At 42.9% G+C, this 16,362-nt stretch overlaps 2 protein-coding genes across 2 annotated transcripts in view; one reads left to right on the top strand and one right to left on the bottom strand.

Annotated features, from left to right (window-relative positions):
- Positions 1-1,351: 1,351 nt before the first annotated feature.
- Positions 1,352-16,354, bottom strand: CUNH9orf43 (chromosome unknown C9orf43 homolog). Its single transcript, XM_085320104.1, has 12 exons — positions 16,196-16,354; positions 14,454-14,676; positions 13,181-13,340; positions 11,667-11,766; positions 9,381-9,511; positions 8,753-8,849; positions 7,883-8,007; positions 7,100-7,262; positions 4,839-4,932; positions 3,414-3,559; positions 2,289-2,412; positions 1,352-1,933 (listed from the first exon to the last, which is right to left on the bottom strand). Exons 2-12 carry the CDS (start codon positions 14,614-14,616, stop codon positions 1,635-1,637), a joined length of 1,602 nt encoding a protein of 533 aa, XP_085176230.1. The 5' UTR covers positions 14,617-14,676; positions 16,196-16,354; the 3' UTR covers positions 1,352-1,634.
- Positions 15,214-16,362, top strand: part of POLE3 (DNA polymerase epsilon 3, accessory subunit) — a 6,283-nt gene continuing 5,134 nt past the window's right edge. The window contains exon 1 of the mRNA XM_085320083.1: positions 15,214-15,345. Within this exon, the coding sequence (XP_085176209.1) occupies positions 15,214-15,345 (132 nt within the window). The remainder of the gene's footprint in view (positions 15,346-16,362) is intronic.

Raw genomic sequence — 16,362 nt, 5'->3', positions numbered from 1 at the left:
GCTGTGTTTACCCCCTTTCTCCGTATATGGAAGGGAGGACCCCACAGACAGTACTGCCAGGAAAAGCCCAAGGACTCAKGCTCCAAAGTGCTCACAAGAGAAACGGGCTCCCAGTCCCAGCGTTAAGCGTAGCCTTCACCCATTCCTCTGGAGCYGCCCTTGGAGCTGGCAATGCCTCCTCAGCTGGAGCTGGGTCCCATGCTGCAGCACAGCACTGCCTAGGGTCCAAGCTTCCCTTTGGGGATTTGCCTGTTCTCATCTGCTGAAATCATTCTCTAGTCTAAGACTCAACTTCTCGGCAAGGTTATATCCAGGACAGTGGTCATACACAGGTGYTTGGAAATAAGAAACATGCTGTTCTGCAACTGAGAGAGCTGAGAGTATTGCTGCAGGCAAAAGTCAAGRAATGTTATATAAAATAGGAAGTGATAATAAACGGACTGAGAGCATTAATGCTTGGGGTAACAGAAAAAACCCATAGCAGTTCAGAAGGCATGGGGGGGGGGGGCAGAAGGGATCAGAAAGCATTATCTAGGGAGAAACATGCTTTAAAAGCAAATGCTTGAATAATTCAGGCCAAAGAGATAGAGCATAAACTATAATCAACAAAAGGGAAAGCAGACAGACAAGGAGACAAACTTGGGAACAGAAGCTGCTTTTAAAAAATTCAAGTTGGAAATTATCCTCACTACTTAAAAAAAAAAAAAAAGAAAGAAAGAAAAAGAGGAGAACTTCCATAGTGAAGGTACATCAACCTTTAAATTTAGATCAGACTTCTCCCTACAAGGGTGGAGAGAGCCAAGTGCAAAGAAGGATCCTCTGGGCACAGCTGCAAGTCTATGATCAGTCAAGCAGCAGGACAGAGGAATAAATGTGCCCCCAAGAGACTGGCCAAGAGCATGGCTCTGGGCTCTCCTGCACTCTGGAGAGCCATGCAGAGATAGGGGATGACAGACCCACTCTGTCTCCCTGTGTTCCAGGATCCTTTGAGAGCTCAAAATAATACATTTCACCTCTGTTCTTCAGAAAACTCCAGGCACTGCTACCACAAAACCCTTTCACTCTGCTGCTTTCCTCTACCAGGAGGAGGGCATGTGCCCCAGCTCCATGCCCACGTCCTCCCTGCCCGGCCTCCATGCTGTAGCAGGAGCTCCTGTGTGCTCAGGAGGAAGCCTCACTCGTGTTTGCAGCAGTATCAGCAGCAGAGGCCTGCTCCCACAGGTTCCTGTTTCACGTGGTCTCTGCTCAGCCCCTCATTCCCCAACCTAGCATGGTGCTTCAGCCCTGGCCTGCTGTGCGAGTCTGCCCTATGGAGTTGCCTTTTTCTTCCTGCAAGACATTAAGGCAACTACAGCCAGGCTGTGGTGTGTATTTGAGTTGCTCTACAGACTAGCTCCTCTTTGGAAGCCAATGTGCAGCACAGAAACAGGTGGGAGAGTGAGCAGCTTTTATTTTCAGATCTCGGAGATTTTTATCTATCCTGAACATTTAAAGACTGTCAAACTGCCTGGCTGCTTCTTTCTTCTGTCCTGTAGCTGGCAAGGGAAACCCAGTGGATGGGGGCCCAAACACAAGGAGAGACAGGAGCCAAGATAGGAGCAGGCCAGTGTCAGGACAGGTACTTTGGTGAAGGGTTAAGGGAGAAGACTGCCTTGACTGCTGTGCCCTTCAAAGGTAGGGGATTTCCTCTCCGAAGAAACCTCGTTATAGTCCTCCTGTAGGCAAGGAGAAGGAGGCGGCGGTGGTGGTGGTAGTCTGTAAAAAGGATCATCTTCAAATTCCTGTTTGGATAGTGGAACTGCTGTGCCCAGGTACTGGACTCCCTGGATGTAGCATGGGGTCCATGCAGCATCCTCCCTGCTCCCAGTGTGCCTGAAGTATGTGTCATTCTGGCTCCTTTTGCTTGTCAAAGTCTGCCTGTGCGCTTCAACACCTGGCCAAAGGATAAGAGTAATGCCCATATAACGCCAACTCTTCAAAATATTCATTCTGAAATTTGCAGTAGTGTCACAGTTCTCCTTTCATGCCTTTGCTCAGCACAATCACCCTTTCACAGGCCAGTAAATCCTTCAAATGTGGGCATTCTGAGTGATTTTCTTATGAAATACTGGATTTTGCACTGTKTTTTTGCAAGGAAGCATTCATCTCTCAAACAGCAAAAACTGTGCTCCAGTCTCCCCGAAAGACCAAGCGCACTGCCCAAGAAGCACTTGCCCTGCCCTTCCCACACCCCAGTTTGTTCCCTGGCCACAGCACTCCAGATACAGAGCAGCACCAGCATCACTCACCCTGGAGCACCAGATTTGCTCTGCTACTCTTGCCCAGCACAGACTTCCCAGAAGACCTTCTTCTCCAGAGCTCCATGAGCTGTGTCACAGAGTTCTCCCTTCCATGATGCATGCCCTCTGCAAACTCAAAAGGGGCATAAATATTGCAGATATAGAATGAAATGGTATTTTGGGGGGTGGGTCAGAGTCAAGCAGGTAAGCAGTTGGGAACAGACAAGGCAGGACTCTTGCACTGGGCAGCCAGGAAGAGAATCAGCCATGTTATTTCCCTCAACAGTGTCTTGCTTTCCTCAATGCACTGCTGTATCCAGYCTACAGCTACAGTGATCTTATTTACCTAGGGCAACCTTCACCACACATTCATTTATTAGGAAGGTCTGTTTAGCTCCACCTGGCCAAGCTATGAGCATGTAAAAAGCCAGGTTAATGGTGGCATTAGCATCTCAGAGAGGATAGAGAGACAGAAATCACTTCAGTTACTTATTGGTAGGAGAAGGTGGGAAAGTTCAGACTCATGCAAAGTGCAATGACTGTCCAGCAACACTGAGGAAATGAAGAGTCGCAGGCCTGCTGTAAAATCTGCCTGGGCATTTTCTTTAGTCCTGACCTTGTGCTCAAGGAAACTAAAATGAAGGAATTGCTGCCTACGTCCTTATGCGTGCCAAGTTTTATTATACCCTCAAGGCTTAGAGAATGAACTCTTCTGGACTTGCTATTGAAAAGAAAACACACTATTCTTGAACCAGAACCTCCTGCAGAGAAAAGAGACTTCACTCACCATTTTCATTTTGTTACTTTCATAAGTAGCTCAGCACACAATACAGGGATTCAGGACCAAGACTGCTATCCACTAAGGACAGCAGTACAAAGAGAGGAGCCACCCGGTTTGAGATTTGAGCTGCTGGTGGTTTTTCCTCTTGCAATTGCTCCTGACAATGTGCATGACAAATACACGGGTCATTGCTCTTAGCAAATCCCCTGATTCAGCCAATTAAAGATCTAGGTGGATTATGCTTCCTGAGCTGTTATGGAGCTCTGCTTAAGCCACAAAGCCAGGGAACCAGGTAGAGACAGCACAGGGAAATTGAGATTCCACTTTGAGTTATGATTGCATCTAACACTTACTGTTTTGAGTGACATATCCAGCTGGGCATGGGGCTGCTCAGGGCCATGGTCTGTGCAGCACTGCAGAAATCTAKCAGGAAATGCAAACAGATCCAAGTAGTCAGGCTCTTCTTCCAGTTTCGAAAAGAGGCACAAGGGCATGCTGTCTGTGCAAAACAGAGAACAGAGTGATGAGCCCTTCTGCAAAGCCACCCCTTAAATGAGCTCTTAGCTCAAAAAGCCTTTCTGTAACCAGGGGAAAAGCTGACACTGGCTACTTACCAGCCAGAAGAATTCAGGCTGGATACAGGGTCCCATGCTCCACACCCACACAGCACTCATGAGACACAGAGGACCCCTCTGCATCTGCCCTGATGATGCTTCTTCCTCCACAGTCATGCACATTCAAACCACTCATCATGGGCTGTTTCTCAGCCCTGACACAGCCCTTTAAATTGTTCAGTTAGGTTCATGGCACAGAATAAACCAAACACACAAAATCACAGTCACGCTGGATGACCTGACAGTCCAGAAATACTATGAAAACACCCACAGAATGGGAACACCATCTGCACAACACCTACCACTTCAGTCTGTCAGTCAAGAAGCTAGTAATTTAGTCTTGTGCTTCTGCATGAATTTGCACCTACTCCTAGTAACATCTGAGACTATTTTCAGTATTTTCCCCCTCGTGAGGACAGAGAAACACAGGCAAAGAGATGTAGTGAGCAGAGTTAACATTCAGCTGACTAAGTTGTGCTCCCTGAGCACTTTCAAGCAGGCTGGGTTCAGGAACACATGTCCTATGAGAAGGGATTGAGGGAACTGGGCTTGTTAAGCCTGGAAAAAAAGGTGGCTTTGGGGAGACATAATAGCAGCCTTCTAGTACCTACAAGAAGTTACTAAGGCAGAGCCAGGCTCTTTACAGAGGTGCACAGCAGAACAAAAGACTGTGGTAATAAATTTAAATTGTAGCAGTTCTGACAGCATATAAGGAAATATTTTTAAAAGTATTATTTAGAAGTTATTATTAAAGGTTTTGTATCCAAACCAGTAACCCAGGGCACTCCTTTCATTGGATATGTCCACTAACAAAAACATCTGAATGTTACCACACTGTTTTTGGTGATATATGGCTGCTGCAAAACAGAACACTAACCTCTGTATTCTGACTGCCTTCAAAAATTAAAAGAAAACACTGAAATTTAAGGATTAGATTACAGATCTGCAAATCATTAGGGATATATTACAGAGAGTACTCTTTTCAGCTTAGTGCATAAAATTCAGTGTCTATGCATAAAATTTTAATAATATATTTTAAAAGGGAATTTGCAAAAGAAAAGGGATGTATTCCCCAGAGCTATGTTTACAAAGACCCTAGTACACTAAAGTGTAGAAATGCAGTAGAAGTACTTAAAAGYATACCTGAAGTTTTCATCTTAGTACCTGGTCTGGTTTTGATTTTTGTTGGCTTCCTCAGATACTGACTGTTTTTGATTCTTTGTGAGCTTCTTTCTTTCAAATTCACCATTACTGGAGCCTAGCCAGTAGGAAAAACAAACAGTTGAATTAATAGCTGGAGTCATCATTATTTTTTTCTACCTGCCCCACACAGGCCCAGCTGACTCCACTAGAATCCTTGTTTCCCTCTCTGTTCCCAGAAGCTGTCTATTCAGCCTCCATAGATTATCATCTCAGTCTAGAGCTAAGACTCTGTTGTTAGTTTGAAAAGGACAGGCCTGAAAACAAAAGATGAGCTGTTACATTTSATATCACAAAATGAACCAGTAGAAGGATGCAAAAGAAGAGGTAACACGATCAAAGCGAAAATTTAGGTTTTTGAATTAATGCAAGACTGCATTTGTCAAGGCTACAGTCAGTGCAATGCAAGATAACAGAAAACCAGATGAGCGTTTTCATAGGTGGTATCACATAGCACAAAGCTCCTCTAATGATGACTTGAGGGGGTAGCTAGCCCAGTGCCACAACAGAACAAAAATGAAAGGAATCAGCCCAAGAGCACAATTCCCAGCTGACAGATTTAAATCCTGTCCAAGTCAAAAATGGCAGAGATGCTTTATGCGACAATGTATTTTAGAAAGGGAAGCYTCCCCAAAGGAGTTGTACAAGCAATGCTCTGTGCAGATTCACAATTTTCAAACAAACAAGATGTCCTGGTTTATTTGGATGTACCTAAGAGCAGTTTAAATATAAGGCAACTCAATATGTAAGTAAGTATATTCTAACAAGACAGAGTTACAGTATTCATAAAGTGAGATGCAGAAAAGAGAAACAAGTAGGAAAATTCAAGTTTCAGACACCTGGGATTAGTCTCTCCCTTGCTTACTAGGGAACTGCTCAACATTTCTTATCCCTTTTCTTGCTTCTCTAGTTTTCATTCTGATTTTTTTTTTTGAGTACAAGCTTGTAATCATTTGATCTTATGCCAGTATTATCCTTGAATGCTCTTCCTCCTTGAAACCTACCTCAACAATATTACAAAAACAACATATCCCCTCTTAACTAGCATTTGACTAGGTTCTTCATCTCCCTGTAAAACAGGGAATTCGTTCCCCTCTCAATGAAAGTTAGAGAGAAGAGTGGCCCCATAGGAGCAAAGAGTTTCCTCTGAGAATGGCATCACCTTCTCAATCCTGGTGACGCTGATGCCGGTATCAGTGTTACTCCTGATACTGATGTTAGAACAATGCCCAGGTCAGCAYCAGATTGAAAGAGTGAAGTTAGATCTTAGAAGTAAGCCCTGGATTCAGGAGCTAGGGCTTAGCATTCCTTCTGGGATGGCTTCTCAACTCTCAGCACAAAAATCATGKATTCTTTTCAAATCTGGACACAAATGTCTTGCTATCAGCCTTTGAACTTGAATAATTCAACTATCTGACCTTGGAGTCTTGTTGGCCAGACAGGTATGTTATGCTTTCACAGTTATGATAACAGACGGTCCTTAATGCTCAAAGTTGAATACTTCAAAGTCCAGGAGTTTGTACTGAAATTATTTGTATGAGAAGCCTGTCTTACCTGACAGCTTGTTATGTCATCTAGTTTTAGTGTAAGTGCTGGCTTCGCTGCTTCCTTTATTCTTTTGTGATGGCATCAGAAATATAGTAAACAATAAGGATGCTTATAGAAGTYAGCTCTGCATATCCCTTCCCTGGGGTCAGAGATCATGATTACGGATTGCTCCAGGAAATGCAGTTTAAGCTTTGCCTCCCTTAAGGCATGGCCAACGAAGCACTTTTGGTAAGGYCTTCTGAGCCAGAAAATCTACCGCTGTGTACATTTTATTGATGTACCACACAACGGAGAGGGTAGATGCCAAACCATTTCTCATGAAGCTTCTTCACAAYATCCAAGTAAGAAAAAAACTTGAAAATTACAGCAAAGAAAACATGAAAGTTTCTTCACAAAAGAGTGCTCATCACTAACAAAGCAATTGCAGGCTGTCAAATGCAGTCAGGGCTGCATTTCATTGCTAAAGGCAGTAATATACCCTTTTATGCCCTTAAACAGCAACAGGAGTAGGCCTAGGGCTCCAAAGGTCATGTTTATTGAAAAGACTCTTAAGTTATGTGCACCAAGAACAGGAAGCATAGTAGAGGATACCCAGAAGACATGGAGCTTCCTGCTCTATACAGGCTCAGGACAAGCAGGCCCTCACGTTTCTCACAGAGCTTATACAAAACAGGTACCTTTTGTATTAGCAAGGGACGAGATGATTTTGATTTGGCCTGAGACAAGCCTGGCTGCCTGCTCATCAGCTTCAGGCCACCTTCATCTTGCAGCTCCACTACGGTTGCAATCTGCAGCTGTCCAGGGCAAGATTGGCTTAGTACCCCATCTTTGTCTGCAAAACTGAAAATAAAGCAGAAAGCTTTTTTTTTGCTTTGGTACAAGAAGCAAGGTACCAAAGAGAAGAAATATTGAAGTCAGCAACTCTAATTCAGGAAGAGCGAGACAAAAATAGCAGAATAAAGTATTATAGAATAAGCATCTATAGGAGCTTTTGTGGATTCACTCTTCACACGCAACTTTTGAGTCTTTACACTTGCTAGTAAAATTTCTCTGTCCTTTTACCTTGTCAGCCAGGCATCTTTTAGGCTGGTTGGACCCAAGAGAAAACATATCTTTGGACTGAACAAGAGTGCAACATGAGAAATTTTGTTTCCCTYTACCTTGTTGCACTTCTGCCTTCAGGAATTCTCCCCGCAACATTCGGCATCTAAGTTTTCCCACATATCCTCTCGCCAGTGTCAGCACGAGTAGCACAGAAGCAGACCTCTCTCCAGAAATCAGGAGCTGACCCACCCAATGAGGGGCAGGGAGGGGATAAGGCAGCCAGTCAAGCCACATGCCTACCATGCACTACCTCTACAGTTACTGCAGATGCAATAGCAGCACTGCAGATCAGTCTGGGATTAAAACTCTTAATATCAGACCACATTGCTATGAGCAGTTCAGACAAAACGGCTTACCCTTCAGTTTTGTAGTCGAGAAGTGATTTTCTTGTTTTGGATGAGTTGCTAAGTATCTGGCTTCTCTTTGGATACACAAGACTGGGCTGGCCTCYTGCAGGGATTTTCCTGGATTTCATTCTTCTCTGAGGAACCAAACAGTTACAGTAAAACACAGTCTGGCCTAGAATGCTTAAGTCCCCTTAATGGCTACCTCTCCAGGAAAAATGTCTCCTAGTGGAGACATCAGAGAGCTGGGCATTTTATCCAAGAGCAACAGAATTCCCAAGCTCACACTGATTATTTCCCCAAAGGAAAGAGAATAGGATAACTCATATGTGTAGTTCAATCATGAAAACATCAGTATCAAACAACATCTCATTTTTAGGCCTACCATTTGATAAACATTAAAAATCAGAAAACTCAGAGGCCCACTAYACGTTGCTTTTTGCAGCAAGGACAAATGAGGAGTTCCCTTTGCAGCTCCAGCCACCCTGATCTTCAACCCCATCTCTCTTCTCATCCTCAATTCATTGGGAAATGATCCCTGTGAAAGCACAGCAATGCTTCTCAGCCTCTACAGAAACTTCCTGGGCAAAACTTTCTTCCAGGGACTGGCAGAGCATCTCCTTGCCATCCTTTATAACCATAAAGCAGAAACAGCAGCTATAAATGATACTGGCAATCAGAGCAACCTGTGGACTATCTTCAGGAACACAGCACAGTCTAATTTACTCTTAGAAGGCTGAGAGGAGATACTGACTCTTTAGCACTATAGGTCACAATATTATTTTTTTCTTTTTCACTTTTGCCACCTCTCGTCTGCAGAACAGCAGCAGGCTGGGTATAGAGCTAATCTAGGAAGATTACACAAACACCTCAAAATCTCACCATGTCAACACCTTGTCCTTGGCTTTGCATTTCTTTAAGTACACTGAGACTTTCAGAGGCAAGGTCTTTAACAAATATCTGTCTTACAGGCTTTAACCTGAATAAGAGTAGAATAAAAGCACAGTGAGCAGTATGTAAACTCACAGCGTCATTCTTCCGCGTGCACTCTGAGCCCTCAATTACAGTAGCAAAGATCTGTACTGTGAGACATTCCAGTACCATCGGAGGACATCTGGATATCTAAACATCCAGTTCTCTTTCTGCAGCAGTCCTAGGGCTTACTACAATTGATCAAGAAGACAGTCTAGACAACTAGGTCACAAAGAGACACAGACACTGAATTAAGTGTGCTGAGCAAGACGTGCAAAAAAATAAATACAATGGAAGAAGTGCCAGAACTTCAACAGCAAGTGGTGAGGTAGAGCAATCTCTGGACAAGCACTATGTAGTCCAACAAGTCACAAAAGTGGCTGCTGCCACTTAGCAACTCTTGTACGAATAGTGGAGCTACCTGATCTCTGTGTTTGTGATGCTCAGCCTCTACTGGCCTGCGTACAGACCCGGGACACAATGCTCCTCTGCACTCTGCCACTGCAGCAATTGTTACCTCCATGTATACGTTACTCACTCTGACACTGCTTGCAGTCCAGGCTTTTGACATTTTCGATGTTTATTTGGGACCCACTTTATCAGATTTCCACTCTCTGAACAGTAACCTTGCTTAGGAGGAGCTATCTCAGGAAAATGAAACACTTGAAGCTAGAATACAGATACAGTACAATTAGACACTTTTAGAGATACCCTTTTTTTGAGCCAATGCGGAGCCTGCAATGCTGCTGTAGATTAGTGTGTTTTGACAAATGCTAAGTATTATGCCACTGCTGATTTATTTTAACACAATAAAAAATGATATATTAACAGTGATCATCAAAATTTTCAGTGACACTCCTCATAAATATTTAAAATAGCAAAAACACTATTGGGAATTATGATTTTTTGCCTCAGTATGGTTACATGGACTAAAACAATTAAGTTAAAACAGCTTGAAAAGTTACTGCCTGTCACCTGAGCTGAATTGTGTGCACAGTTTGAAGCTGTTTTCACAAGACAGTTGAGCTGCTCCATCAACTTGCTGATACCTGGGCTCTGTTCCCTGGTGCTTCACTAGTGTCTGGCACTTCCCAGCCTCTCCATGAGCTGCTTCAGCTCATTATTCCAGCAGAAAATAAACTTTTTGCATTGGCTTAGCAAACAGATATAGTCAGAGTGTATGGTGGCAAGAGACAAAGATCAAATGCCAGAAACAGCACAACGGAAGGGCCCAAGCTACCCTTTTTGTTGGTAGAAATCTGTTCCAACGTCTGGTAAAACCCCACCTCTAGTCTGCACAGCTGGCAARTAAAAYGCATTAGGTTCTCCTGCATTTTAATGTTGACATTAAGCTAATCTAATTGCAGCCTGCTGCTGACAGGGCAGCCCTCTTCTGTCTCATCCCAACTATACATTTCTGACTGCTCCCTCATGTCTGCTCTCATGCTTGTGCATAAGAACATCAGAGCGGACGTACTGGGTYAGACAAAGGTCTGTGTAGCTCAGTATCCTGTTTCTGACAGTGGTCAAAAGGTGATGCCTGGAGAAGAACATAAGAATAAAACAAGCAGATGAAGCATTTTCCCAGGATAGTTGCTCAGCCCCCAACAATTTTCAATTCAAGGATTTCCTGAGCCAGAACTAGTCTCCAGGTATTTAGTAACCCTCAGTGGATTTCTCTCTCATAAACTTGTCCTGTCTCCCTTTAAACGTAAACACTTTTAGCATCTATAGCATTTGTGGATAAGAGTTCCACAGCTAAAATATACACTGTGTGAACATCCTTTTGCTCATTCCAGACTCACCAGCTGCTATCACCGTTTGACCCCTTCATTCTTGAATTAGAAGAGGCAGTGAACAATTTAGTCTCCATCTACATTCTTCACGCTATACCTGATTTTTATAAGCCTTTGTTCTAYCCAGCCTCCATCATCTCTTCTGCAGACCAAAGAGTTCTAGCTTGCTATGTTTTTTGCCTGTATAGAAGTTATTCCAGACTAGGCAAACGTCACAGCAGGGTACAGCTACATGCCTCCTATATAGGCTTGGAATTTCAATCCGTAATGACTCCTATTCGTTGCTGCGGTTACCTTGTCAGTCTAGTTTAATTCTAAGCTCTCTATATCACAGAGCACTTTCCACTACAGCAGGGCCTATTCTACTTTACTGTGCATTTTGTAGCCACAGAAGGAGYTGGATAAGTACATAGATCTGGCCAAAAACAAATGATTTTTTTGTAAGATTACTTTTCAGTTGGATCAGATCACCCCAGTCACATACTCCTAGAGTCGACAATAGTTCCTAGAGCAAGTAGCAGAAGCACAAGGCCAGAAGCAAGCTCTTTCAGAGGAAGGAGGATTAAGAGCTGCTTAAATTGGTCAGGAAAMCACATCTAAAGAACGAAGGTATGTGTTACAGCCAAGCAGGTTTAACAGCTTACTGTCATTGAAAGTCATCCCATTTTGGTACACTAGCACACTATTAGTTCATCCTTAATGTGGCCCCCTTAAGCCACYTCTGTGGTTTCATTTGCATTTTGAATAGATTAGCTGAGCATACCCACTCATTGCAAATATAGTTTCAGGACTGTTCCAGTCTCTGCAGTAGTAGGAAAGACACTGAACGCTCCTATTCAATGCAAGGCACTGAATATCAGATGCTCTGATGGTTGTATTTTTCTCAGTTATGCTTTTGAAAGAGCAAGTGCTCCATAAAAAGGCATCATTGCTGAATTTCCAGAAATTGAGGATATACTACAAATTTCAGTGAACAGACACATGTTTAACCACTGTGACCTGCCTCCCCCAAAGCTGAAAATACTCACTTTTCCAATGTTATTCAAGACCATGAAGCTCATCTGTCTAGGTGAGATAACATTTGACCCTGCTGCAGAGTTCAAGCCTGGGAAAATAGGTCTTTCTGAACTGGAATACAAACAGAAGAGAGATTCACAGCAAGACAAATGCAAATGAACAGCATGAAAAGCAAATCAGAGGTTACCCTACAGGTTTCCTTTGGAAAGTGCTTTGAAAAAAGAATTAACAAAGCCAGCATTAACAGAACAGTTGGTCCATGCAGCTGAAATAGCTCCTTAATTCTGTCTGTGTACAAATAATTTGTGCTCATATCATTCTTGTGTCAGATGGGAAAAATCTTCTCAATCAGTAGAATTTTAACCCGATGATTTTTTGATAATCAGAATCACTGAATTAACTTACAATAAAAGGGACCCTAGGAAACAGTTTTGATTTTGACACTGTAATGGCTAGAGCAGTTTAAGCTTTGAGGAAGAAACAGGTGGATTGAAAAGCCTTAGTCAGAGATGATCTAACCTTAGAAGACCTGAGCTGGGAAAAGGAGTGTGCAAGTGACATCTATATGCAAATGAATTCTGCCAGGAATTGGACTCCTCTGTTTCTAGGCTATTTTTAATTTAGGGAAAGGAAAGTGGGAATATTTTGAGATATTAGAGCTAAGTTTCTGGACAGACATASAAAGGATAAAAAGCTCATTTTCTTTAAGAAAATTCATGCTTTTTCTACAGTGAAAAAGAAAAGAACACAGACCAGCAAGGGCCACTCCATGACAAACTTAAACTAGTAAAAACAAATACTATAACAACATCCCACACCATGGAAAGCCACTCAGATTCTAGCTATATAGCTATGTGCCTGCCTTCAGCTTTGTGAGCATTTTGTCCTTTCCTGTTTTGTTACAGAGAGCCAATAGGACAAGCACTTAACTCTGGCCTTGAGCACTCTACTGGCATCTCTGACTCATGCTATGTGATAATTTACTATGTGAATAGCTCCACAGCAGTTTAGGGCGGATCCAGTTAGCACTGATGAAGGGGACCAGGTGTGAATTGACTCACAGGCCTASAGGGGTTATGAACATACTCAACATTTGCAGGTTCAAGACCTAAYGATCAGATTATACACTGCTGTATGCCCACATTTAATTAGGGCTTGTGTTTCTTCTGAAATTTTATTGCACTTACCTTAATAGGGTATCAGTACTGACAGAGATCATGTATGTACTCCACAGTGAGTGTTCTATACAGGAATAATCTGTACTTCAAATTTGTTATTTATTTTGACTTAATGATACAGAAGTATCATTTTCAAGGAAATAAATTCAAGCAAGACTCAGAACTATTACTCATAACAGGGCATTCTACACAGTAGAAACAACATTTTGTAAGCTGTGTCCACTACAGCTGAACCTAACATTTTTGTGAGCTCCTTTAGTAAAAACAAGCAGGCTATCACCCTCTTAACTACCCTTACTGCAGACTTAAAAACTAAAACTCACAGACAGAAGTTCAGAGTAATTCACCTGACAATACTATCTTCATTTGAACTTTCCTGAAGCACAGAATTTAGAAGAGAGGGTGCAGCAGAGAYAGAGAAAGTTCTGTGGCACTTGGARCATCTGATGCATCTTCTCAAAGACTGGCTGGTGGGCATGTTTAGTATTTTCAGTGTTGGAAATTCATCTAAGCAAAGTAAAGCAAATGAAAAGTGAACATTTAGGATCTGATAATTAAAAACTGTGGAGTATTTAATAACTATCTACTGCCACTGAAGACACAAGAGCTCCATGRGTGTATTAACCCCATTTAACAGTAGCCAGAATTTCTAGCTAAGGAAACAATCGTTCACCTTACAGAGAAGCTCTCAAAGAATTACAGTTGTTATGTGCAGATCACATTCCTAGGGCCCAAGTGCCAAAAATGTAAGAAATCATCATCTTCCACACCACAGCATTTGCTGAGTCATGCATGAGCCCTGCAGACCCTCAACCCTGTGTTCTAAGGGCATGAAGGTTGGTGCAACATCAGTCTGCTCCTTTGCTGCTCAGAGTCCCCAGTAACGGGCTCTGAAGCTACAAAAGAGAAGGGCACATTGTCAGACCATGGAATACAGCCTATCTTGAGGAATTATAGTAACRTAAGTATAACAACTCTTTCTTCTTAACTATCTGTCCACAGCAACCCAAAGATAGCAGCAAGATTTGTCAAATACTGATGAATCACTTGGTTAAGCAGGAGATCACACCTACAGGCAAACACTAGGAAGTAGCGATCAATGAGCATACACAGCAAGCTCCAGTTAGCTGATACGCAAACCCCACTTACAAAGACTTTCCTGAAGGGTGCTGCTGAGGCACTCAGGTAGAATGAAATCTGCTGTTGTGAGTGAGGTGTTATGGACATATACTTAAGCAAAAATGCACGTTGGAGATTGATCACTTAAATTTAATAAGAAGCCATCGAAACAAGCTGCCAAGGAAATTAATAGATTCTGTCTTTCTCGATATTAGCCAATCAAGGTTAGTTACCTTAGGGAAGGGATGCTCTACTTGAACAAGCTATTGAGATAAACACTGAAGGGCATGAATACATYATACAGGTCAGACGAGACAATCTAATGTTTGCTTTCAGCTTTGAAAATCTAAAAATCCATGAAGAGTCTTCAACTTCACTAGCCACCTCACATGAAAACTAAGAATTGCCTCGACTTCACTAGGATTTCAAATTAGTTATCTCAAATATAAGAATGTTTTTTTCCTTTCTTTTGTGAAAATAAGATTTTAACCAAAACTTTACCTTCACTTTCCAAAAACATTCTAGAAATTGAATCAGAATTTCTTAAACGGATCCGAGGACGTCCTTCTTCAATCCTCCTCAGTGTATCCCAGCACTGTGGATGCTGACAAAGAACCTCATCACAAATAGTTTCATCCCACTGGCTTACATCTGTAGTCATCATTTTCACAGTCACTCCAGTACGAAGGCAGAGCAGCGAGWTGGTATCATCTAGTTAAATACTCTGCAAAACAAAAAATCAGTGCATATTAATGTAGTAGAAGAAAACAAACCTGAAGATATATATAGTATAMGCTTAAAAATAACAAAATTGCAAGGGGGTAATCAGATCATGAGTTGTCCTCAGGCATATTCTTCGTAGGTCATGACAAGCTGGCATTGCACCCYGTAGATTCAGAGCTTTTATATCATAACACCTCTCTAGTCTCATCTAGCTGTAACTTGTAAAACATGTAAAATGTGACTCGCAGTAGTGAAGCTTACTACTGCGAGTTGGGCTTTACACCAGTACAATAATATCTGCTTTGGCTTAATTATAGTGACATAAAATGAGTGGTTTGACTATGCTAGCCTGTGTGGAAAAGCAAAAAAGTATGAGACAATATTGCCATTATATGCCTCAAAGAAAACATAAGTTAATTATTACTTTAATAGATAGAGGGTTGAGCGGCCCTCTAGATATCGCAATTAAAAACAAGCACGCCTTTATCTCACTTATTTCACTGGTGATAAAAGCATCCAAGAAAGAAGAGAATCCATCATGTCAGAAAGATTTACAGCTCTTCACAACGAGAAGCATCTAGAACAGGTTCACAAGAGCAGGAGCTTTGGGCTGTACCTCTGGCCTTGGGCCGGTACTGTTTCTGCTCCAGACCACCTCCTTCACCAGAAGGTATCATCATTATGCCTCGGTTCCTCCTCAAATGAGGGAAAGTGCATACAAGAGACAATTTGCCCTCTGGCAAAATAAAAAACAGAACAAGCTACAACGGCTTCTAATGATTCTTCTAACAGTGAGCAGCCAGCCAGCTCAGAAGCCAACATTAATACCGTCATTACACTTACAAATGAACCAGTTACAATCTGCCATTAGAAAATAATCCAACACCTGCTACAGCATCTTGTCTCTGTGTGTCATAAAGTGTSCATACAGTTAACAGTAGAAAACATTAAAATATGCTAAAAATGAGACTCAAGAGAAATGATTTGTACATACAGGTGAYAGCTTTTATTAATCCAACCGGCATAACTGGAAACGTAACCACACACATAAGYCTTTCTTCAGGTCTGACCGTTCTACACTCAAAATGTTGTGTACTATTCYCAAGTACTGTCAAGTCCAAAACAAGCTCTAACCTTTACATATGAAATTGTCTCACAAACTTCCACAGACTACAGCCAGGGAATGCACACTTTGTACAGAGAAAAGAGGTATTGACAATTAACACAATTCTAAAAATCTCCTCTGATGCCGTACCGGATTAATCTGCTACTTTCTAACACTCTGGGTTTACTTACTTTAACTACCTTGTCAGGTTATCAAAAGGAATAAAAACTTAAGAAACGAACTGCAGAGAAACCAAAGCCTGGTGTCACACGCACAGGGCCGGGGCCGGCGGGGCAGCCGTGCCTTAGCCGAAGGCGCCGCGCACGCTCGGCACGGCCTCGCGCCCCAAGGCCCAGGCTGGCGAGGAGGCCCCGCGCCGCGGGCGCCTTCCAGGCCTCGTAAAGCAGCTTCTCACCCCGAGGCTCGCTGCCGGCGAGGCGAAGGCCCACGAGGCGAGGGGGCTGCTGCGCCCGAGCCTGAGAGAGACCACAAAGCGTGAGGCAGGCCGGGCGCGCCCACCCCGTGCCCCTGCTCCCTCACCGGCACCCCGGGCTCCCGCTACCTGCCTCAGGCCCTGCCCTG

The sequence above is a fragment of the Rhea americana genome, unplaced genomic scaffold (assembly GCF_003343005.1).
Source record: "Rhea americana isolate MKP2758 unplaced genomic scaffold, rheAme1 scaffold_61, whole genome shotgun sequence".
Lineage (NCBI taxonomy): Eukaryota > Metazoa > Chordata > Aves > Rheiformes > Rheidae > Rhea > Rhea americana.
The sequence above is the reverse complement of the archived record's forward strand: the minus strand, read 5'-3'. Positions and strand labels throughout refer to the sequence as shown.